Source organism: Artibeus jamaicensis, unplaced genomic scaffold, assembly GCF_021234435.1.
Source record: "Artibeus jamaicensis isolate MK-2021 breed Jamaican fruit bat unplaced genomic scaffold, CSHL_Jam_final scaffold_369, whole genome shotgun sequence".
In the NCBI taxonomy this organism is placed as follows: Eukaryota; Metazoa; Chordata; class Mammalia; order Chiroptera; family Phyllostomidae; genus Artibeus; species Artibeus jamaicensis.
The window spans coordinates 37125684-37151635 of record NW_026522042.1 but is presented as its reverse complement, the minus strand read 5'-3'; the positions used below and the strand labels follow the sequence as shown (position 1 = coordinate 37151635).

Genomic DNA, 25952 nt, shown 5'->3' with positions numbered 1-25952 from the left:
TGCTTCAAAAAATTAATAATAGGAATTTTTACTAAAATTAAGCATACTATTAAATACAGTTAAAATGCATCTCTACCCCTGACCAGTGTGGCTCAGTTGGTTGGGCGTTGCCCCGCAAAGTCAAAGGTCACCACTTCAATTCCCCGTGGGGGCACATGCCTGGTTTGCAGGTTTGGACCCTGGTCAGGGTGTGTACAAGAGGCAACCAATCAATGCTTCTCTATCAGATTGATGTTCCTCTCTCTCTCTTCTTCTCCCTCTTGTCCCCTCTCTCTAAAAATAAATAAAAACTTTAAATGCATTTCTAAAAGATATAAATGTATCATTGGATGGTGTGGCTCTGTGGACTGAGTGCCAGCCTGTGAACCAAAGGGTCACTGGTTCAGGCACATGCCTGGGTTGTAGCCCAGGTACTAAGTAGGGAGTATGTAAGAGGTAACCACACCACTCCCTTCTCTTTCTTTATCCTTTCCAATCTCTAAAAATAAATAAAATCTTTAAAAAATAAATAAATGTATAATGTATTTGGTGAAATTCTTTCAAATAGATCTTTAGCTTCGTACACATAAAAAAGGTTTCAAGGGCTTCCAGCTAAGATGGAGGGGTAGATAGATACACTTTGTTTCTCTGCACAACCAGAAGAATAACAACAACCAATTTAAAAACAAAAACAACCAGAACTGCCAGAAAATTGAACTGTATGGAAGTCCCACAACTAAGGAGTTAAAGAAGAAACATTCATCCACACCAGGAGAAGGGGCGGAGAAGGGCAGCTAGGGTGGAGAGGACATGCAGCAAGGCAGCTGCTGGGAGACTAGGCTGTCCCACATTCGCATGGATATAAACCGGGAGGAACAACTGGGGAGCAAGACAGACTATGCAACCTGGGGTTCCAGTGCAAAGAAATAAAGCCTCAAAACCTCTGGCTGTTAAAATCTGTGTGTGTGTGGAGGGGGAGGGGTGTTGCAGCAATGTGAGAAACCCCCAGTCTCACAGGAGAGTCTGTTGGAGGGACCCACAAGGTCCTAGAACCTACACAAACCCACCCACCCACCCAGGAATGAGCACCTCAAAGGTGGAATTTGCTTGTGGGCAGCACGGGAAGTGACTGAAAGCAAGGTGAGAGCTGACCAAGCAGCTGACTCCTCCCCACACATGTAGTGCCACAACGCAGCAATGACGTGGATTGTCCTGCCCTGATAAATACCTAAAGCTCTTCCCCTTATTACATAACAGGTGTGCTGAGACAAAGAAATATGGTCCAAATGAAAGAACAGATCAAAAATCCAGAAAAAGAATTAAGCGACATCGAGACAGCCAACCTATCAGATGCACAGTTCAAAACACTGGTAATCGGGATGCTCAGAAATGATTGAGTACATTGGCAAAATAGAGGAAGAAGTGAAGAATATATACAAAGTGAAATAACAAAAAATACACAGGGAACAAACAGTGAAAGGAAGGAAAACAGACTCAAATCAACAATCTGGAACAGAAGGAGTTAATAAACATTCAACCAGAACAGAATGAAGAAACAAAAATTCAAAAAAAAAATGAACAGAGGCTTTGGGACAGACACTTTGGGACAACTTTAAAGGTCCCAACATCCAAATCATAGGGGTGCCAGAAGGAGAAGAGGAAGAGCAAGAAATCGAAAATGTATTTGAAAAAATAATGAAAAGAACTTCCTTAATCTGGCAAAGGAAATAGACATGCAAGTCCATGAAGCTCATAGAATCTCCAAAAAGTTGGACCCAGGGAAGCACACACCAAGGCACATCATAATTACATCACCCAAAATTAAAGATGAGGAGAGAATCTTAAAAGCAGCAAGATAAAAGGAGATAGTTACCTACAAAGGGGTTCCCATAAGACTATCAGCTGATTTCTTCAAAAGAAACGTTACAGACAAGAAAAGGCTAGAAAGAAGTATTCGAAATGATGAAAGGCAACGACCTACATCCAAGATTACTCTTTTGAGCAAAGCTATCATTTAGAATGGAAGGGCAGGTAAAGTGCTTCCCAGATAAGGTATATAGCTAAAGGAGTTCATCATTACCAAGCCCTTATTACATGAAATGTTAGAGAGACTTATCTGAGAAAAAGAAAACCAAAACTATAAATAGTAAAATGGCAATAAACTCAACAACTATCAACATTGAACCTAAAAACAAAACCAAAAACAAACTAAGCAACAGAAACAAACTAGAAGAGGAACAGAATCACAAAACTGGAGATCACATGGAAAATTATCAGTGAGGAGGGGCAGGAAGAGAATGGGGGGAAAAGTACAGGGAATAAGAAGCATAATTGGAAGGTACAAAATAGATAGCAGGAGGTTAAAAACAGTACAGGAAATAGAGAAGCCAAAGAACTTGTATGTATGACCAATGGACATGAGCTAAGGTGGGGGGATTGTTGGAGGGATTAGGGGTACTGGGCAGAGGGGATCGAAGGTGGAAAAATTGGGACAATTATAATAGCATAATCAATAAAATGTATTTTTTTATAAAGTAGTTTTTGAAATGCTATTTTCTCTACATCCTTTCCCTACAAGTGACAGTTCTGAATATAAGATGAAGACATCACACTTTACAAGCCTATCAATCACAGAGAATTCCATAATAACAGCAAACATGTATTTGATAGAAGTAATTTTATCAATTAGACATCACTTAAATTTACACAAAAGATAAGGATACCATACTTTGCAGTTAAGTCTTTTTAAGAAAAAAAAATTTTAAAACATGCCAGCCAAAATGAGTTCAGCCCTTTAGCTCTTAACCTTATAAAAAGAAGAAAATTATGCTTTGCCTTAGAGAGGCTATAAAACTTTCACTTGCTAAATCGACACCTAATGAAGTCTCTGAAACAATGGCCATTCACCCCTGCAGCTTTGAAGTCCTTTGTTCGCTTGTGCAAATGACATATTCAAAAACCCAGACATCATGTAATAGCCAATTCAGAGGAATGCCAAACAACTTCCATTTTATTATTTAATTGATCAAAGAGGAACAGGGTTACCAACAATAGCTTACTAAATATCAAACTTGCATTTATCTCAGAAACAACACAGCCACAATAAAGTCCTTTTCAGCGCTTGTGGCATTAAATGGGGATCATTTCTAATAGACCACCCTATGTGACCACCTAAGTCAAGTGATATAAATGTAAACATCTGTGTTTTTTTGTTAAGTGATACTATATTTAGATAATAAATATGCCTATGACATTCACTGACCATACCAAGATAACCACCATATTAAAAACATTCATACAGTACTCCCAACTTAAAGTCTAGTGCCTAAATAAAACTGGTTCAACAAAGTGGAAAACCTCTTTATTAAACTACCTTCTAATAGGAAGACTGCTTGCTTGCGAAAAATTTTCACCAGTGTGTCATCCAATTCAATTTCCTGAAGCTTGGATATGAGCTGCTCCTCATTCCGGCAAACCTTCTCTTGTGTGTACAGCCCATCGGGCATGATACGCTGCTGTCCCAGCCCTATCAGGGCTACTTCCACAGCTAGTGTTACATAGGATTCCCCTTCTTCTAAGAATTTGTGTGCAGGTAGGTGCTGGTAGTCCAGGGCTTTGCACTGTCCCGTGTTCTCTGGAAAATGTCACAAAAGAAATCAGAGTTCAGAAACTACTTTTTTAGGTACAAATATTTATTTTACCCAGTATCGTAAATGAATTATTGGCTTAATTCCAAGAAGGTCAGAAAACAAGTGCATAGTTTTCCAGTATCTTTTTTTAATGTCCTTGAATGACTAAATGTGTGTCTTAGAAAATAAAAAACCATAAATCTAAGAAGAGATACTAAGAGTACTTAAGATCAGAGAAAATTTTTAATTAAACAAATGTAAAATTACACAACTGCAATAGTTACCAATTCTTAAAAGCCTGGCATTAAAAAAAAGTGTGCATACTTTTATTGCAGTGTTAAAATTTATAATGAAAACAGTAGAGAACACAGGTAACCCAGGTCCTTTTTTCTCATCAAAAAGTCATCAGTTATCACAAGAGTAATGATTCTTTGAACATTCTCTTATCTGTTGTCTCTGTTGGAAAGTTTAACAAACTTTAACCACTGAATTCCCAAGGAAAGCACATTCATACCCTTCACCCTCCTGACAGAGTTCGGGTCACCCATAATCCACGAAGGCAACCCCCACAGGAGAACACGTGGAGGGAAGATAACTAACCCACTGAGCCCACCCAGCCGTGGGAGCAGCAAAGGGACAGTCCTCCCTCTCCCCCTCCCATTATGATGCACATCCTTTTTAAAATATTTTTATGCTAGAAAATAGTCATAAATGCAGGTAAATTCTTAGATTCACAATCACTGACTAGAGACAATAAATATTCTTAAGGTTCTTTATACATGTTGTCAACTGATTCTAAACCTGCCTGAAAAGAGTTGAGAGAGCCTATTTCCTCACTTGCTTGCTAATGGCAGGTACTGTTAACTGCATGGAGTCATAAAATAAACTGTGAAGAAATATAGTGACCAATGTCATTCAGAGTTAGAAAAAAAGGCACATGAGACAAATGTCAATAGTTTTACCAGTGAAATCAGAGAATCCAGGAAAGTTTTCATCATCCATGTGGCAGGCTTCCATAAGGCTGCTGAAGAGAGTGCCCACGGGGTCCAGAGGGTGTCCCACCCAGCCCTCCAGATTGGTTATCGAGGTTATGCTTTTATGGGGTAGCTCTGTGTAAGAAAAGGGAAATGAAAGATGGAAAGAAGGGAAGGGAAGAGAGACTTTACCATTTAATAGCAACATCCTGACAAATTAACACTGAATTCAATGAAAAAATGAAGGTATATATAAACCCCAACTTGCAAACTGTTTTGACTTTTAAAGATTTACGTGTAAATCAATATAAATGATTTTATATAACTTCCTAGGACAGCTCCCAAACATCTACTGAATTCATGCATCCAGAGTAGTGGGTTAACATTAGAACTTACACTGTTAGATTATGTCACATGAGGAAAAGTCAATTCCAAATTTTGACCTAGGGACAATTCCCCTCACTTCCTCGGAGTGATGTTAGAAAGGACTAAAAAGTCCCCACAGAATCACCACTGGATAAATCTACAACTCTGTTCAGAAGAGATCCTCTAAATTGGAGGCAAGATTTCCGCCAAGATGGAGGTTTAGGTGGATATGCCGTGCCTCCTCACACAACCAAGTTTAGGGACAACTAAATATTAGCATCAGAAAACACAACCAGAACACGGAAAACTGAACTTTTCGGAAGTCCGCTAACAACAAATTCTTCAGCCCGACCGGTAAGGGGCGAAACCGGCGTCGGGTGAGGAGTTACAAAGGAGGGCTCAATCGACCCGGGCGCGGAATCCAGACGCGCGAATCCAGTCGCACGGGTTCCAAACCCAGGATTGGACCTAGTGAGCGACCGAGCAGCCCATCGGGTGAGCGACTACGGAGGAGACAGTGGGGAGGCGGTGGCAGCGAATTGACTGTGGTTGCCTGGTTGCGCGAGGGTGAGGGAGTGAGCGGTTGGACCGGGCGGCAGCGGCGGCGGCGGAGGCGGCGGCGCCATTTCCCCGCTCTGACCACGCCCCCACATACAGCGTCACAACCCAGCGACCTGGGACTCCAAGGCGCCGCTTCCCCCACTTAAAGGGCCAGAACAGACCAAAAATGTCGCAGGGAGACCTCAAAGCCCCAGAGATAAATCTAAGTGACGAAGAAATAGCAAATCTCTCAGACGCACAGTTTAAAACACTGGTCATCAGCTTCCTCACAGATCTGGTGGACTATAGCCACAAATGAGAGAAACATATGAAGGCTAAATTAAGGGAAATGAATGGAATTCCACAGGAAACCCATAGAGATGAAAAAAAAACTGGGACTCAATTCAATGGAGTGGACCAGAAGGAAGAAAAAAATGATCAAACAGAAAGGAATGAAGAAATAAGAATTCAGAAAAATGAGGAGAAGCTTAGGAACCTCCAGGACATCTATAAACGCTCCAATATCCGAATTATAGGGGTACCAGAAGGGGGGAAAGACACAGCCACCAGTGGAAAAACTATTTGAACAAATAATAAAAGAAAATTTCCCCAATCTGGCAAAGGAAATAGACTTCCAAGAAATCCAAGAAGCCCAGAGAGTACCAAAAAAGTTGGACTCAAGAAGAAACACACCAAGGCACATCATAATTACATTAGCCAAAATTAAAATGAAGGAAAGAATCCTGGAAGCAGCAAGAGCTAAGGGGACAATCACCTACAAAGGAGTCCCCATCAGGCTGTCAGCAGATTTCTCAAAAGAGACCTTACAGGCAAGAAGGGGCTGGAAAGAAATATTCCAAGTCATGAAATCTAAAGACCTACAACCAAGATTGCTCTACCCAGCAAAACTTTCATTTAGAACGGAAGGACAGATAAGGTGCTTCTCAGATAAGACCAAATTCAAGGAGTTCATCATCACCAAGCCCTTATTATACGAAATGTTAAAGGGACTTATCTAAGAAAAAGAAGTTAAAGAAACATGAACAGTGAAAGGACAAGAAACTCACAGTTATTAACAACCACACCTAAAACGAAAGCAAACTAAAAGGACAGCTAGATCAGGAGTGGAAACATAGAAATGAAGATCTCAAGGAGGGTTAGCAACAGGGGAGTGGGAGGAGGAGACGGGGGGAGAAGGTACAGAAAACAAGTAGCATAGACAGTAGATAGAAAATAGAGGGGGGGGGCAAGAATAGTATGGGAAATATAGAACCTAAAGGACTTGAGACACATGGACATAAACTAAAGGGGGGTAATGGTGGGGTTGGGGGGGCAGGGTGGAGGGGAATGAAGGGGGGGAATAGAACAACTGTAACAACATAATCAAATCAAAAAAAATAAATAAATTTATAAAAAAAAATAAAAATAAAAAAATAAAAAATAAAAAATAAATTGGAGGCTAGAGGGCAGCGGTACCCTGGGTGGGACTTGGACCCCCCCGTGACTATTGTTAAATTACTTTCCTACCACTTTATGAAAGTGTTCCATATCATGGCTCAGTAGCCATTTAAGGGAAGACCTTTGCCACAAACAGGAACGTTGGCAAAAGTTAACATATAATTTGGATGAAACAACCTTTTCACTTTTTCACAGAATGTTAGCGCTCTCAAGTTCTTAAATTACAGAGTGCTGATAAAAAGCTGCAAATATTTTAAGACATTCCATTATAAATAATACAATATTTTACATCTAAGCATTTACTGTAATAATAAATGACAGTAGCTCCTTCTTAGAGGAAAGTATAATAAAATCTATATACAATATAAAATATATAAGAAAATAGCTTGTAAATTGCTATAGAGCCACTCCATGAATCTAATATTCCTTTAGAAGCTTTCTGGTGTTGGACTATCAACTATCAATACATAAAAATAAAGCGGGCCTGGCACACTGTATAAAAATGTACAAAAGCAGGGTCCCAGATTCCTGGGAACGGCCTTGCCCTTTGGTTTCTGTCGTTGGCCTTCATATACATAAACCAGTATGAGAGAAAGAAACAGGAGCATTACTCATGGGAAGGACCAAATATACAGTTGACAGAGAAAAATATGTATGGTGAAAGGAGGTGTAATTATACAAACAAATTTACTGTCATGTGATGAAAATGGAAACCGAGGATAAAATTTTACAAACTATTTTCTCTTTGTAAAGTATTTCTTCTATGTCCTCTTTCTTTTCATACAAAAATTAGTGGGGAAAAATACAGAAAATGAAAGAAATAAAATAAAAAGAGAAGTGTAGTTTTTAAATCTAGAAATTGAGCTCAGTGAAATAAGTCAGTGAAAGATAACATATAATCTCACTTATATGTGAATTATTTTAAAAACATTAGTCCCCAGATACAGAGATGGGTGAACCAGGTGCAGGCAGTCAAAAGGTACAAAATTTCAGTTATAAAATAAGTTAAGTCACGAGGCTACAGGACTGTAGTTAATAATATTGTATTGCGTATCTGAAAGGTGCTAAGAGAACAGAGTTTAAAACGTCTTTATCACAAGAAGAAAATATTTTGTAAGTATATGTAGTTACTATGTTAACTGATTTATTGTGGTGGTTATTTTGAAATATATAAATATCGAATCATTATGTTATACAACTGAAACTAATATGTAACTTTTACATGTAAAAGCTGACATATAATGCTACACAGTATTAAAAATGAACCAGATTAATTTATTTACCAATCTTGTCCATATAACAAGTAACTGTTATGGCTATGTACAACTTACTGTAAACAGTTATGAAAAACATTCTTTAAAAATGGACAAAAAAGGTAGGGAAAGATATAGGTATAGATATATAATCCCAGTAATATAATACTTAAGAATAGTCTAAAATAAAGGTTTTCATTGCTCCCAAAAGAGAAATGTGTCTAAAAGTGGTCTCAAAAATAACCAAGGGAGTCTAATTTAACATGTATTCTAACTTACGTACATGAACTAACATTTCTACACTTTGCATTTCTTAGACATTGCAACACTTTTAGTAAACTCATTTTAAACCATTTCTTAGTAAAGGTTATGATATGATTTTTAAAGATCAGATAATCATGAGTTAGCTCTCTTTTTCTAGTGTAAAATGTGCTTCACTCTCTCTTAGATTGAATATTATCCTTTTCACTTTTCAGAAGTAAACACCTTTTGGTCACATATGATGTGTATTTAGGGGAAGGGGGATTTCAGAACAATTTTCCAAAGGGCCAAGCAGCAATTCTGCAAACACATCTAGTAACCAGTGACGACATGAAGCACGTGAAAAACTGAACAAAGTCATGGTATCAGGGGCCTTATAATCCAATCCTAACTGGGCTCCCTTTCCTTAGTTCAAACTGTGCCTTTCAAAGCTTCTTCCATCATATAAATGATAATGCTAACATTTATAATATTTTCAATATAGAGGGTATTAAAAATACAAAAAAACTCAATCTAACCATCAGCCTGTTTCAACAACTTCTGATAATTCTTAGCTGTATCCTATGTAGGTATGTGTACAATTACCTAAGAATTAAAAAAAAAAACATAAAAAGAAAAAAACATAGCAACTAAAACTATCTTTCTGAATAACAAATAAAATTCCAGAGTAAATAAAACCCTGCCAAAGAAGCATAAAATGATTTACACTTATAGAAGGAAGAAGTACATGAATTATGCAGACAGAGCATATATATTACTTTTTCTGATCAGGGCCTCATGCTGTAATACAACCCTCTGCAGTTACTCGTCCTCAGTAATGCTTATGTAAAATTTAAAACATGAATAAAAACCGAGATGAAGAGAAGTTAAACGTGTTCTGTTTTAACTTCTTATATAAGTTCTATATATAACACAAAGGTTATATACCGAATTTTTAAAAAATCCAAGGATTTCTCTGTTATCACCACTTTAAATAAATATCATGCCCTTATGTACAAATTATTAGAATTTTAGAGTGCTTATACAGTATGCCAGGCCCTGCTTTAAGTGCTCTGCAGGATTAATAATCTCCTCGAGAACTTGGATGGTCCTCAACTGGGCCCCTTTCACACATGAGGAAGGGGTCAGGTCTTGTGCAGAGAGGTCAGGTCACTGCACAAGGTCTCCCAGCTAGGACCAACTGCTAGGATTGAAACGTAGGCACTCTACCTTCTAGAACCCTTACTGTTAGAATTAAAATGCATTTTCATAAAATACAAAAATTGGCTAACTTGCATTTCAGATAATTGAGACATATTAGTCATTCAAACAAAAATAGTAATAAAAATTCTCCTCCTTAAAAAATCAACTAAGACACTTAAAAATTCATTTTTTATAATATTCAACCAAGAAAAAAATACCTAAAAGTTCTCATAGATCGGCTACTGAATATTTCAAGTGAGTGGGAACTACAGCTAACCCCATCCCCCCAATTTTCAAAGCCATCTCTCCCAGAAGAGCACAAAACCAAGTGATGTCATCATCAAGAATCCCAGTCCAATGGAAACAAACTCCTTCACATTCACCTTTTTTCTGAGTTCGGAACATTTCCAACTGTTTCTGTTGCTGTCGTCTTAGCGTGTTAACAATAGCTATTGCCAGTCTCAGTGCTTCTCTGGGGTACCCATGAGAACGTAACGCGTCCACTCTTGCACAGGCTGTAGGAACATGTTCTAAAACAGAAAGGTAAGGGGGAAGTTGCCATTGTCAGATATATCCATAAAAATAGGATTAATAGATGTTTTCCCCCCAAATACTATTAGACACAAGAAACCATTTCTGAACTTGGATTTGAATGAGAAACTCAGCTCCTATTGCCAAGCATTCATCCATCTCCCATTGAATCCCTCAGCACTCCTCCTCCCACTCCAATAATGCTATAGAAACTAAACAAAGAAGTAAGTCATGGAAATGTCTTTCCGGTTTGGCCACTTACCATGCCAGAGGGGCCACCCACGGGAGTCAAAGAGGGAGTTTTCAGTGTTGTCATGGTAACAGTAGTTGGTGTATAGGTCGCTGCTGATGATGTGCTGCAAGTGGCTGTCCTGCCAGTGGAGATCGCATGCCTCGATGGCTCGAGTGAACACTGTCCGATGTGGCCTGTTCGATGAATCTGTTTTTTCCACAATTCAGAAAGCCGTGTCAGCTATTATTCACATGTAAATACACCAGTCATACCACTCTGCGGCCAGATGTTCATGAGCACACCCACACACATTGTCCTGCACCCCCTAAGGAGAAGGATGAAGGGTGAATACTCTCATGTCCTAAGTACTAGGAGGCAAGTCAGCCCAAAGAGCCACATTCACTCACTCGTTTTATCAAACACAAACACTGTGCAGCCATCAAAGCTAAGGTTAAAGACATCCTGCAAAAAAGAATCATCAGGTCTAGTTTCCATGCCAAATACACTCAAAGGAGGCATTTGGCACAAAAATCTCATGAAAACTCACTGCTCCCCACTTCGGAGGTGCTGTGGTGGGCTGCCCTGATGGGATCAACAGCTCTCACAAGCACTATGCAAGATATGTGACACCAGCCATGGAACCTTTCAGAAGATGCAATCAGCCTTTAAAGATGTGCATAAGGGTTGTGCTTTTGGTTATATTTTTTAACTATATTGTGCGGTTTTGCACAATTAAAACTATTATGCTTCTTGGGATATAACAATTAAATGCCACTTTATATCCCAAAGGGCATAAACGCGTATATTTAACATTTCACAAAGCCACACAACATAGCTACAAAACAAACCAGCGCACTTACCTTGCCCCTACAGGCTGCCTCCTGACTCCTGTGCAGGTTCCATGACTGGTGTGATGTCCCCAGCATAGCGTATGCCGGGGCATCACAAAAGAGCAGAGGCATACACTCCGAAGAGGGTTCAAGTTTCAGGACCTGACAGAGAAAAGAAATGTTTGGGGAATAAAGGATATCATTACCCCAACTCCTGGGAATACTTAGTTTTTTTCTGAATGACACGGTTCAAATTCTACCTGCATCCCCACCCCCACTCTAGACTTACCTTCAACTATGGCACAAACCTTAGCCTCCACTGAAAACCAGGGAGACAAACTGGTTTTATTTATGTGTAGTTTGCTTAGCTCACCCTCACTTTACCTAGTTATCACCCTCACTGTTCTGAGGCTTAATGCAACGAGAAGCAAAATCTGGAGCTTCCTGGGTTGATACTGTTTAATCTTCCTATCACCGGAGCTTTGTTAAGTACAGACATAAAGGAAATCATAAAATCAAAAAAGAACTACATCAGTAAGAAGGGCTCCGAGAACTCATCCAGTCCAGCCCCTCTATTCTGCTGTCAAAACTGAAATCAAGAGAAGTAAAGTGACTTGCCAAGGTCCCACAGTCAGGCAGTGGCAACCAAGGTTAACCAGATATCCTCACTCCAAATTCAGCTTTCAGCTGTGCTTCAGGCTTCTGACAGGTCTTTAACAGAGAAAGACACTATTCCAGCTTTGTCTCAGCTCAACTTAGATATCTGTATTTATGTGGCAGACCTAGCAAAATGCATAAATGACATAAGAGAGGCATAAATACTGATGTATGTGTTATGGCCCTTGCCCCAGACTCCTTGCTAGCAGTAGCTTTAATTGTACACCATATATATGGAAAGAGTGGGCCTTATGACTATGTCAGGGCTTTTGCTGAGCAGAATAAATATACTCCTACCCAGTAAGAAACTGGTTTCATCACCTCTCCTAGCCAATCAATCAAATATTCCAAAGCCCAAATCTCACACATTTTTTAAGTGGCTTTGTCATTTCATTTATTTTGTTTAGCTCAAATCGAAGAAGTAGATTTAAAACTAAAAGAACTTTAAAGAAGCAACAATGTTATGTATGTGTTAAAAGAAAGAGTTCTACCTGTTGATTTGGCTTCAAGTGCTTTTATCAATAATAAAAGCAAGCTATAGACTAGGATTCCATTTAAAAATATTTAAATGAAAGTGAGCAAGACAGAAAGCTCTATGACATGGGAAACAAAAGAAGATTACGTATTAGACAATGACTAAAAATATAAAAATGAAAAGTTGGTTTGGTTAGGTGTCAAAATTATGATCAATTTTTATCTGAGATGCCTATGGTTTTTTGACTTTTGCAATTAAGATGGAAAAAAGAGAAGCCAATTCTTAACCAAGTTTTTTAAATGATAAATATATTTGTAAAAAATTTAAAGTGATAAGCATATTTGTAATAAGTATATGAATATCAATATATGGTGATTAAAGAAAACTTGGGAAATTCAGAAAGGTAAAAAGGGAGAAATTACGTCTTTTATCAAAAAAAAATAAATTGGCTCTCATTGTGGTACATTTGAAAAGGTCGAAGAAACTACCCTTTCAAAGGGTGTAGATTCTAATGTTCTTACTCTTACTGTTAATTAAGCCTAGTAATGAATCTCAGCAAAGACAGGGCTCGATTTGCCTTTAGTACCAACATACACAATTCTGCCCATCGTCTGCACTAAGTGTACACTCTACACCCAGCTGCAATGGCATCGCTGCTGGGCTCTGCTGGCCACAGCAGGCTCTCCGCTAGCAACCTCCTCAACTCTCTTCTGACAGCCCTCTGGAGAATGTGAATATTATGCTAAAAGCAGGAGACTGGTGCCTTTAGGCACAACGACTATAAATATTGCCTTCAGAAACTAGGTCCTGACTTCATGCCCCTAGGCCAAACCATAAATAAAATGAACTGTTTCATCTGGAAGCTGGACCACTGGTCAGGGGGTGTTCTACAGCCAATGGAATATTTCTGTCTAACCAAGGGGAAAGTAACCAAGTGGAAAGAGCAAAATGTTGTAATGGTGCTCCCAAAAAGCAGGTAGGGAGTGAAACAGAAAACCCTCCAAATACAAAAAAAAATAAAAGATTGAAGATATTGCTTATGTAAATACTCTTTCCTAGCAGTGGAAGAGAAAAAAATTGATTGCTAAACTTGAGAATTCTGAGTTTCTGGAAAAGAATACAGGGTGTAAGTGGTACATTTATTTTCTTTAAAGTTATTAAATAAAATCATCATGGGCAATCAAGATATGACAGATCTCAAATATTGAATTCCCAAGACAAATATCTCTAGACAAACCAGAGCCAGACAATCATCTTTCTCAAGTCCTAAAACTTCCTTTTTATTGGACAAGTCCCTATGGAGTGATACATATAATTTTCTTTCTTTATCAAGACTGAGAACACTACGCTAACTCACATTCACACTCAGCACACCATCCGGCTCTTTCCAGGACTATCAACTCACATAGGGCTGGCACATACAGAATGATAATCTTCATTCTGGATCCTTCTGATTTAACTGTTACCTTGCATCTATCACAACAACTTTAAGTCTTTCAATTTTTCTCAAAAACAGTGTCACAAATTAGTGAATGAAAATTTTATTTGCAACTGCTAACTATTTTAAGGATTTGATTCTGAAAGAGAAGAGAAATGCTGCAGTAGCTGGGGAAAAAATGAGGCCAAAGAAGATTAAAGAGAAGATGAGAGGCACTGGAGCTAAATGGTGGGTCCAAGAGAGAGAGAAACTGAGAAATAAAACAAAGAAAAAAAAACTAGGATGGAAATGGGAGCCAGGGGTTCTTCAGAGAACACCTGGGAATGGCTGTATGCATTTCTTAGTAGTCCCACAGACTGGGGGCACTGTTGGCCTGCAGTGGGTAGGAGTGAGTACGCTAGATGACCTCTCACAATAAAGTATTTTCCCAGTCCAAATGCCAACTGCACCTCATGCCCTTCTAGCCCAGTCATAAAACGTTTACTTGCTACATTCTAAAACTAAGAATTTTTAACTGATTAAATTACACAGTAGCCCAAATATGTATTGACCAAGAGATAAAAACACACAGCTGCTCAAGTCTCTCAGTATTTTGTTTTGTAAAATGTGACCAATCTATTCCATGATTTATTTATTAAATTTAAAATATTCAAATTAAACAGTTAACTAGCAATTCTATATCACATTTAATTTTATAGATTTTTAAATAACCCATACTAATAAGTATTACACCCATGTGTATTCTGAGAATATGAAAAAAGCACACAAGAGTCCCAGGTAAAAATTAAAACACACACATTCATAGCCAAAGCATATTAAAATCCTTGAGTTATGATAAATTCTGACATGGAGAAAATTATTTTCCCACATACACTGTAAGCTACTGTTATAAACATATATGCACAATTAAGCAGATATAAAGTGAGAAGAATCTTGCGGTGGACTCACCTTGGTTGGCATTTGCACCCTGAGGCAGAGCATTGGTTAAGTTGGGCAATTCACTCCCGTGATTTCCATCTTCCCATGGGCAGACATCAACACTGTTCCACTTTTTCAGCTGTTTTAGCCAACTGGCCTTCTGCTCCAACTTGCAGTGGGGATTTAAAACTATGCACATCCACAAAGCACCTAATTGAAAAGAAGAGAAAGAAATAAACTTTAATAAATTATTTTATTTATTTTAAAAATTTTAGAGAGGGGGGAGGGAGGGAGAAAGAAAGAAACACCAGCATGTGAGACCATCATTGATCCTGTTGCCTCTCACACGCTCCCGGGGACCCGACCCACACCCCAGGCATGTGCCCTGACTGTGAATCAAACCAGCAACCCTTTGCTTTGCAGGCCAGCACTCAATCCACTGAGCCACACCAGCCAGGGTGCTAATGATAAATTTTAGACTATTCGAAAATGAGTCCAAATCTGCCATTTTTATAACGTAATTCTCTCCTTAATCCAAGCCACAAATCTCATCCAGAGTTTTAATGGAAGAAGGAAACAGAGTCTGAATTTGAACCAAAGATCCAAACAAACACTGTTTGTCATGTATAAAGATGAAAGATATTTCAAATGTTCATTGTCAATTATCTTCCCACTTATGTGACATTTTGGACAAAAAATGTCTATAAAGAAAGTCTACGGTTGTCCGTAAGGTCCAATTTGCCACTTTAATTTACAAACAGACCTGCAAAAACAAACCCCTCTAAATAATTCTTTTGTGCAAAAATTAAATTTCCTTCTAAGATTACCTTTACACAATAAAATCATAAAGGCATACAATGACCACGAATAGACAATTTTCTAGTTTCCTTATTGACATTTCAAACTTTATTATGTTTATTAATTAGTATTTTTATCTATTATGTCAATAATCTTCTAAAAATAAAATTCACTTCAACATATTTCCTTAAATGATTTAACCAGGAAATAATCTTTATATAACTGAAGTCACTAAATTTGTTATTATGTGAATGAAATCACTAAACTTTAATCAAATTTCATTTGTGTTCCAAAAGAAAAGCCAAAATAAATTTAGAAGATGTAATTTGAATTAAGGTACTAATAAAATATATTATTCTTTTCTATATTCTTTAAAGAGGTAGCTAATTCAAGCAACTATTCCACAAGTTTTAAAAGTTCAAATTTCTGTTTACTAATTTCAAAACAAGATAGATATTAGTACTTCAAAGCCATTCAAAACGCTGGCCTTCTTCTTTGAAAAGATGTGTGTGTATTTTAAACAGTTGTGCTAAATGAATAATAAAGATAGAAATGACCAGGTTTTGTTTGTCCAAAGAGATGCTTTACATTCTTCCACATTTAAAAGTAGCAAGCAAAAAAAGGAAGAAAGATTCATGGACATGGACAACAGTGTGGTGATGGGGGGGTGGGGTTGACAAGGGGACTAAATGGTAATGGAAAAAAATACAATCAATTTTTTCTTAAATGTAGCAAGCTTCCTCAATTACAAAATCTGACATTTTGAATATCAAATAACTTTCACCACCAGAAAATAACAGTGGCCACAATCTATTGAAGCCACAGATATTTACAATGAATATTTCCATATTTTTTAAATGCCAACTGAAAACAAAATGTGATCAAACTAGAGTAAGCCCTCTATGGCTTATAACCAAAAACTCTGAACAAAATAAGAGAAGCAGCAACGTAAGGACTCTGAAAAGTAAACAACAGCAAGCAGACAGGAAAACAAAACTTGAAGATTCAAGCCATATGAAAGTGATTTCCATTATTTTTCCCTATTTTCCCTCTTGACTTGGACATAAAATTAACCCCCTTGGAGGAACTTTGTAGAAAGCACATTCAGCAAAAACTTTAAAGAAATCTCATCAGGGCGGGAGGACTGGGAAAAGGGGACCCCACCCTCCACTCAGGAGATGCAGTGAGGGGATCCTGGTTACTGTGTACCAAGAGGCACAAGTCCAGGCAATATCCCATTTGCATAAAACAGATCTTAGGAATCATAGTCAAGGCCTTGAAACTTTACTGAAATTATCACCTGTGGAAGGTAAAACAGACCTTATGTTCTGAATCTATGCTGGTTGATTGTATACTGGAAAAAACTAGACTGTATACTTGAAAAAAACAATAATTCTTCAGGAAGTTCTAATGGGACTAGACTCTCACAACACAATATTCCAAAATTACTTAGCTTACCAAGAAACAGGAAAATGTGATCAATTCTGAATGGAAAAAACAACCAGCAGATGCCAATCAAAATGAACCACATGTTAAAATGACCAGTCAGAGATTTTAGAGCAACTATTGTAATGGTGTTCCATGAGATAAAGGTAAAACTACTGACAGAAGGAAAATACAAACTATAAAAAAGAACTAAGTGGAAATTTTAGGACTGAAGAAACAGTGTTTGAAATAAAATCACTGTGTGGAATCAAGAGCAGAATGGGTATGACGAAGGCAAAGTCAGTGAACTTGAAGACAGAAACCTCATCTAAAGAAGAGAGAGTTAAAATCAGAAAATAAACAGAGGCTTTTAAAGACAGTGGGAAAATAGCAAAATATCTAACATTTGTGTCACTGGAGTCCCAGAAGGAAAGAAACAGATACAGAGAAATTTGGAAAAAATGGTGCCTTAAACATCTCCAAATTTGGAAAAAATGGTGCCTTAAAAATTTCCAAATTTGGAGGAAGATGCACTTATAGGTTCAAGAAGCTCATCTAACCCCAGAAAAGATAAACTCAAGAAAAACCACAACTAAACATACCATAATCAAATCATTGAAAACCAAAGATAAAGAAAAACTCTTGAAAGCAGTCAGAGAAAAATGAAATACCATATACAGAAGACTGACTCAGATAATTAGAGACTTATCAGAAGTTTAGAGACTTCTCATGAGAAGTTACACACGATAGAAGACCGTAGAACATTATCTTTAAAGTGTTAACAGAAAATGAAGTATCAACCCAGAATTCTACATCCAGCAAAAACATCCTTCAAAAATGTTGAAATAAAGGCATTCTCTGATGAGGAAAAACTGAGAGCATTCACTGCCAACAGACCTGGCCTAGAAAAAATGCTACAGGAAGCTTCTTCGGGCTGAAGGGAAATAATACCAGAGGGAAACTTGGAACCACAGGAATAAAGGAAGATCTATAGAAATAATAAATACCTGAGTAAATGTCACAGACTATTTTTGTACTTTTAAAGTTTTTAAAAATAAGTATGACCATTGAAAGTAAATCTCTGAACAATTGCCTTATGGCATTTTAAATGTATGTAGATGAAATACACATGAAAAATATATGGTTGTTAAGACTGCATCCTATTGTGCAAAATATTAATTCAATTTAGACTGTTTAAGGTTAGATGTTCTTTTGTAATATTGAAACCATTTAAAAATACAAGGAGATTCAAACAAAAAGAATAAATCAAAATGAAATAATTAAAATAATTAAAAGAAGGAAAAGGTGAGACAGAGAACAGAGAAAAAATAAAACAGAGAAGACAAACAGAAAACAAATGACTAAATGGTAGACCTAAAAACTCAACTGCGTCAATAATTATATTAAATACAAATGGTCTAAACATACCAATTAACAGATGGTAAAATCAGACTTAAAAACAAGGTTCAACTTTATGCTGTGTGTAAGGAAGATTCTTTAAATATAATGGCACAGATTAAAGGGAAAGAGATATAACTAGCAAACACTTTGAAAATAATGCTCAAGTGGCCACATTAGTATCAGACAAAGTAGACTTTAAGACAAGAAATACTACACAAGGAATAGAGTGAGATATAACATGATAAAGAGGTCAGTTTTCAAAAAAGACATGAGTCCTAAATGAATTAGGACTTCACCTAATGTCCAGACTTCAAAATACACGAAACAAAAAACTGACTGAGCTGAAATGAAAAAACAGAAAAATCCATGATGATTTTGGAGACTTCAGTAGTCCAGGTAGATGAAAATACATCAAGGATAAAGAGTATGTAAACACCACTATCAACCAACTTAACCTAAGAGACAGGTACAGAACACTCCACCTAACAATAGACATTAAAGCTACACAAAATCCTACTCTTTTGAAAATTCACAAAGAGCATTCATTAACACAATACATATTATGGGCCATAAAGCAAACTTTTATAACTTTGAAAGCAGTGAGATCATAGAGAGTACATTCTCTAAAAATCAGTAACAAGAAGATATCTGGGGATTAAACAACAAACTTCTAAATAACTCATGAGTAAAATGACATAAGGGAAACCAAAAAATATTTTGTACCCAAAGAAATTTGTGGTCTACAGCTAGCTATAAAGAGTTTAGAGGGAAATATATAGTGTTAAATGCTTATCCTGGAAAAGAAAAGATTCAAATCAATAATCTAAGTATCCACCTTAAGCAACTAGAAAAAGACAAGAAATCAAAGCCAAAGCAAGCAGAAGGATGGCAGTAACAGATCGCAAATCAATTAAATCAAAAAAACCAGCCAAAGGGGAAAAAAATGAAACCAAAAGCTGATTCTTTAAAAAGATTAATAAAATCAACAAAACTGTGATCAGACTGGAAAAAAGAAAAGACAAACTGGAAATTTCGGGAATAAATGGGCACATCATTACAGGTCTGAGAACAGCAATTTTCAACTGGTGTGCCACAAGAATCTTTAAAACATGCCCTATCAAGGACTTCCGCCAAGATGGAGAAGTAGGTGGAGGGTCCACCTCGCCTCTGTGCACAACCAAATCTAAGAACAACTATTTTTAACAGCAGTCACAACCAAGCCACACGGAAAATCAACAATACGGAGTCCAAAGGACAACTAGATACTCGGCTGGACCGGTACGAGGAGCGAGGCCAGCAGCGGAGCAGGTTAGCAAGAAAAAATTCCCGGGGCGGTGCGCGGTGCGCGCAGGCAACCGAGGGCGCTGATCGCCAGCGAGCTGGCCGCCGGAGCACACAGGGAAGAGACGCGGTGGGTCGGTCGGTCGGTCGGTCAGTCGCGCGCATTTATGCGCGGAGAAACCAGTGAGAAGGGAAACCCGCGCGGTGCAGCAGGCTCGCAAAATTAGGATCGGATAAGCAAGCCCGAGGCGTGTGAGTGACTGGATGCGCTGGGCTAGCGGAGAGGAACGCCATTGCTCCCTCTCTGACCCCGCCCCCACACACAGCGTCACAAACCAGCGACCTGGGTCGCCCCGTCCTGGTAAACAACTAAGGCTTTGCTCCGCTTACTTAACAGCACGAATAAACCAAAAATGGCTCTAGAACAACTCAGAGCCCCAGAACCAATAGATCTAAGCGATGAAGAAATAGCCAGTCTTTCAGATGCACAGTTCAAAACACTGGTTATAAGGATCCTTACAGAACTGGTGGATTTTAGTCACAAATTAGAGAAACATATGGAAGCTAAATTAATTGAAATGAATGCTGATACAAAAGATACCAATAGTAATGGAAAGAAAATTGGGACTCAAATCAAGGGAGAGGACCAGATGGAAGAAAAAAATGATCAAACAGAAAGGAATGAAGAAATAAGAATTCAGAAAAATGAGGAGAAGCTTAGGAACCTCCAGGACATCTTTAAACGTTCCAACATCCGAATTATAGGGGTACCAGAAGGGGGAAAGGCACAACCACCAGTTGAAAAATTATTTGAACAAATAATAAAAGAGAACTTCCCTAATCTGGCAAAGGAAATAGACTTCCGAGAAATCCAGGAAGCTCAGAGAGTCCCAAAGAAGTTGGACCCAAGAAGGAACACACCAAGGCACATCATAATTACATTAGCCAAGATTAAAATGAAGGAGAGAATCCTAGAAGCAGCAAGAGCTAAGGGGACAGTCACCTACAAAGGAGTTCCCATCAGACTGTCAGCTGATTTCTCAAAAGAGACCTTACAGGCAAGAAGGGGCTGGACAGAGGTATTCCAAGTCATGAAAACCAAAGATCTACAACCAAGATTGCTCTACCCAGCAAAACTTTCATTTAGAATGGAAGGACAGATAAAGTGCTTCTCAGATAAGGTCAAATTCAAGGAGTTCATCATCACCAAGCCCTTACTATATGAAATAAATGTTAAAGGGACTTACCTAAGAAAAAGAAGATAAAAAGATGAACAGTGAAAGGACAGCAAACTCACAGTTATTAAGAACCACACCTAAAACAAAAGCAAACTAAGAGGATAGCTAGATCAGGAGCAGAACCATAGAAATGAAGATCACATGGAGGGTTAGCAACAGGGGAGTGGGAGGAGGGGAAGGGGGGGAGAAGGTACAGAAAATAAGTAGTATAGACAGTAGATAGAAAATAGATAGGGGGGAGGGTAAGAATAGTAGGGGAAATACAGAATCTAAAGAATTTGAGACACATGTTCATGAACTAAAGGGGGAAATGGTGGGGGAGGGGTATGCAGGGTGGAGGGGAAGGGAGGGGGGAATAGAGCAAATGTAATGGCATAATCAATAAAAAAAATGTTCAAGGAAAAAAAAAAGAAAAGGAGGAAGAAAATGACAAACAGAATTATGTCATTGATTGTAAATAAAAGGAGATTTTCACGAAAAAAAAAACATGCCCTATCTGACTATTTAGTCAGGGCATGGACCTCTTTTTCCTTATACTGTCAAATTAAAAAATGACAGCACAACAACAGCCATTTGGTGTGAATCAATCAAAATTATACCTACTTCTTTGTCAGATCAACAAAAACTAAAATACATTTTTTGGTGTGCTGCAGAATCTTCATAATTAGTTTACATGTGCCATGAGATAAAAAAAATTTTACAAATTAGATGAAGTAAACAAATTCCTCCAAAAACGTGCAAACTACCAAAGTTCCCTCAAAAAGAAATAACCTGAACAGTTGTAAATTTATTTAAAAAATGGAATCGGTAGTTAAAAGTCTCTAACGATGCAGGTCCAGATGTTTCCCTCGAAAGTGTCACCAAACATTTACAAAAGAAAGAACACCAATTCTACACAACATCTACCATATAACAGAAGAAAAGGGAATGGTTTCCAAGTCATTTCACAAGCCCAGCCTTACCCTGATATCAAAACCAGAGAAAAGACATTGTAAGTGAATACAATTACAAATCAATATTCCTCATGAACGATAGTGACTGCAGGGTGTGGAGGGGGGAGGGGTAAAGGTGGAACATGGTGTAAGGGTATGGATAAATGGTAATGGGGGAAAAAAGACTAAAACATAAACTAGTAAAAAAACCTAAATGGAAATGGGAGGGAGGTGGGGAGCACGGGGCGGGGGAGGCTGGGATAGGAGAAACAGACAAAAAAACTGTACTCGAAAAATAACTAAATAAATTTTTTTAAGTGCAAAAAAAACCCCTAAAAAATAAAAAATACATATAAAAATAAAGCACGCCACAACCAGATACGGTTTATCCCAGTAATGCAAGGCTGGTGCAACTTTAAAAATTAACCAGGCCCTGCAGCTCAGTTGGTTGGAATGCTGTCCCACACACCAAAAGGTTGTGGGTTCTACGTCCAGTCAGGGTGCACATGGCAGGCAATCGATAGCCATTTCTCTCTCAAACATATCCACAGGCGAGAAAAAAAATCAATTAGTATAACTCACTACACTAACAGAATAAGGAAGAAACATCATATGACCAATTCAATGGATGCAGAAAAAGCAACAGACAAAATTCAACAACCCTTCATAATAAATACAACTGTTAGTAAACTAGAAAATGACTTAAACTTGTGAAGGGCATATGAAAAACAACAAAGCCCTATAGTTAATATCATAAAGGCAAAAGAGAGAATGTATTTCCCTTAAGATCAAAACAAAGCAAAAGTATCTGGTCTTGCCACTCCTAGTCAACATCATGCTCAAGTTCTACCTGGGCCAATAAAGCAAGAAAAGGAGGCTAATGGCAAAGATCATAGAGTAAAAAACAAAAGAGCCTCTATTTGTGTACAATTAACCTACAAAAAAGCTCCTAGAACTAGTATGTTCAGTGATGTCATGTGATAAAGTTCAAAGCACAAAAATCAACTGCACTTCTATATGCTAAAATGTTATTGAACAATTACAGATCAAAATTTACCAAGAGCCAAAATTACCCCGAAATAGTTGTAAATCCAACAAAACATGTACAGTCTCTATGCTAAAAACTGAAACACTGACAAAAGAAGTAAAAGGCAATCTTGAAAAGCAGAAAGTCACTAAATTCATAGACTGAAAATTTCAACAGTGTTACGATGTCAATTCTTCCTCAAATGGGTCTATATATTCAATACAATCCCACTCAAAACCCTAGCAGGTATCTATGTACATATTGACAAGAACAAATATAAAATAGCCAAGACAATTTTAAATAAGAAGGACAGAGCCGAAGGCTGTGATTTTTTATCTTCCCATGTAGTTACAGTAATCAAGACAATGAACAAGGGGTGGAAGAATAGGCACATAGATCAATGGTAGAGATTTAAATGCTCAGAAATAAACCTAAACAAAAACTGTCTATTCAAGGTTTAAAGTCAATTGAAAGAAGATAAATCTTTTAAATAACTGCATCTGGAACAATTGGACACTCATGTGAAAAAATGAACTAAATCTGTACCACACAATTTACTAAAAAATAATTCAATAAACTTCCTAAAAACTAATTCAAAATGGATCATAGACCTAAATATAAAACAAAAACATAAAGCTTCTAGAAAAACATATTTGTACCCTTGGGTGAGGCAAAGATAAAGTTAGATACAATAGCAAAAATATGAACCATGGAAGATAAAACTGTTGAAAGTGGACTTTATCAAAATTAAAAATTTTGCTTTACAAAAGACACGGTTCAGAAAACGAAAATACAATATACAGACTGTGAAAAAATATGTGTAAGCCAGAGAACTTACATCTGGAATATGTAAAGCCCTCTTAAAACTCATCCAGAAAATGTACAACCCTATAGAAAATTGGGCAAAAAATCTGCAAAGACACTTCACCAAAGATGATATACAGATAGCAGCATGCAGATGAAAACATGCTTGGCATCATTAATCAGGAGGAAAATGCAAATTAAAAACCACACAAAATACCACTACACACCTATTATAATGGTTAAAATTAGAAAAAGAAAAATTTTAAATCATTTTGTTGTTTAATTACAGTTGTTTGTATTTTCTCCCCACCACTCCCCCTGACCCCAGCCAAACCCACCTTCCTCCCTTGCTTCCACCCTCCCCCTTGGTTTTGTCCATATGTCTAGGAAAAGAAATTTAAAACCTAACAATGCCAACTGCTGTCAAGGATACGGAGCAACTGGAATGCTGATAATTGCTGCTTAGTGTGCAAAAAATATACCACTTTGGAAAATAGTTCAGCAGTTTCTCATGAAACAAAAAGATATTTTACCTTATACTCCATCAATCCCACCTCTAGGGATTTGCCCAAGATAAATGAAAAATTATGTTAACATAAAAACTTGTACAAAAGCCCTGGCTGGCATAGCTCAGTGGATTGAGCGTGGGCTTGCGAACCACACGACCGTGGTTCAATTCCCAGTCAGGGCACATGCCTGAGTTGCAGGCCAGTTCCCGGCAGGGGACTCATGAGAGGCAACCACACATTGATGTTTCTCTCCTTCCCTTCCTCTCTAAAGATAAATAAATAAAATCTTAAAAAAAAAAGTGGTGGAACTAGATTAAAAAAAAACTTGGACAAAAATGTTTATTGAATCTTTATTCATAAATGCAGAAAAGTCTAGAAACAACCTGAATGTCCTTCAAATGGTGAATGGACAAACAAACATTCTTTCGTATGGTGCATTCACACAAAAGAATACTACTCAGCACTTAAAAAACCCCAATGGATAATGTGATATAGTTATTTTCAGTGTGTCCATTTCATAATTTGGAATTCTGTATTTCTTCAGTCCATACCTGTGTGAACTATAATTTATTTTGAAAATTAACTTAAAAAGCACCACCATGCTAACTAAAAGTCAAGATTGTTGGCACAGAGTGAACTTAAATTAATTGTAGGTTTTAAAAATAGAATTAATCCTCCACGGTCAGAATTAACATTTCCATGTTAAAGATGAGACCATTAAATCTCAAACAGATAATAGTCCTTAAAAGCAAGATCCTACATATTCTAGAAAACTTTAAACAATGATTTCTGTGACTTAAAAAAAGTTCATAAAACTCACCTTAGATTTTCATATTTATATTTCTCTAATTAGAAAACTTCTATTTTGCTGAGTGAAAATATATTTAAAGACCCAAAACTTTATTAAATTGCCTGTAACATCCTTTTATTGTTCACCTTCCTAAGAGAGAGTTCATCATGAAAAGAATGTTCTTAATGTTAGATTCAAGTTCAGAGCTATAATAGATATGGTCTTTTATCTTAACAGTCACGATACAAAAGCTGTAATTAGCCTTAAAAACCAAGTTAACCAAACTGAGTAAGTCATTCTCCAAATTTTATTAATTCAGAGTCCCACTTTGGGCATTGATTTCCTTCCCCTCCAACACATGCTTGAAACACTTGCGGCTTTAAAAATAAAACTCTTTGATGATCAAACACTTCATTCTGCTGTCTCTTGGAAATATTAACCCTTTTAAGGGCTCAACCGAATACAACAGAATTCAGTGAGCACTTCCTATTTCTAGCACCTAGCAGAGGACGTGGCAACTAAAAGGTACTACTGGTTCTTTCACAAAGGACACTTAATTATTTGCTATGAGTTACAATGAAACAAATTCAATACTTTTAAATTGCTTTCCTAGCTTCAATGCCTAAAAGTATATAAAGGCAATTATCAAATCACTGGTGTGTGCATCAGTCAGTTTCTGAATTATCCATGGCATCTTTCAGCTCTCATCTAGCTTTTCTCCACCATCCAGCATACTTTTCTTCTCCTTTTCACTATTCTCCCTGATCTGCACTCAAGAGATTTCAGCAAAATGATGCACTGTAACACACAACCCACAGCAAAACAAAACTAGAAAGCAACTTCCCCGGGAAGAGGGAAAAAAACATTCTTTGCACATGGTTAATGGTTCTAAAACACTGGATAGTCTTAAACCTGTTCACTTTCTATACCTGACCAAAGTACTCAGAGAATGTGAATAGAATCACACTGAGGCAGAAGACAAATCATCACAAAGGCCTTCTAGCTACTTCTGCACTGCACCAGT

At 37.4% G+C, this 25952-nt stretch overlaps 1 protein-coding gene across 1 annotated transcript in view; it reads right to left on the bottom strand.

Moving 5' to 3' along the window:
* The window catches only part of ZSWIM6 (zinc finger SWIM-type containing 6), a 196880-nt gene that overhangs the window by 13199 nt on the left and 157729 nt on the right, over nt 1-25952 (bottom strand). The window contains exons 5-9 of the mRNA XM_037155838.2: nt 14754-14933; nt 10436-10612; nt 10026-10172; nt 4571-4717; nt 3353-3613 (exon numbers count right to left, since the gene is read on the bottom strand). Of these exons, the coding sequence (XP_037011733.1) occupies nt 3353-3613; nt 4571-4717; nt 10026-10172; nt 10436-10612; nt 14754-14933 (912 nt within the window). The remainder of the gene's footprint in view (nt 1-3352; nt 3614-4570; nt 4718-10025; nt 10173-10435; nt 10613-14753; nt 14934-25952) is intronic.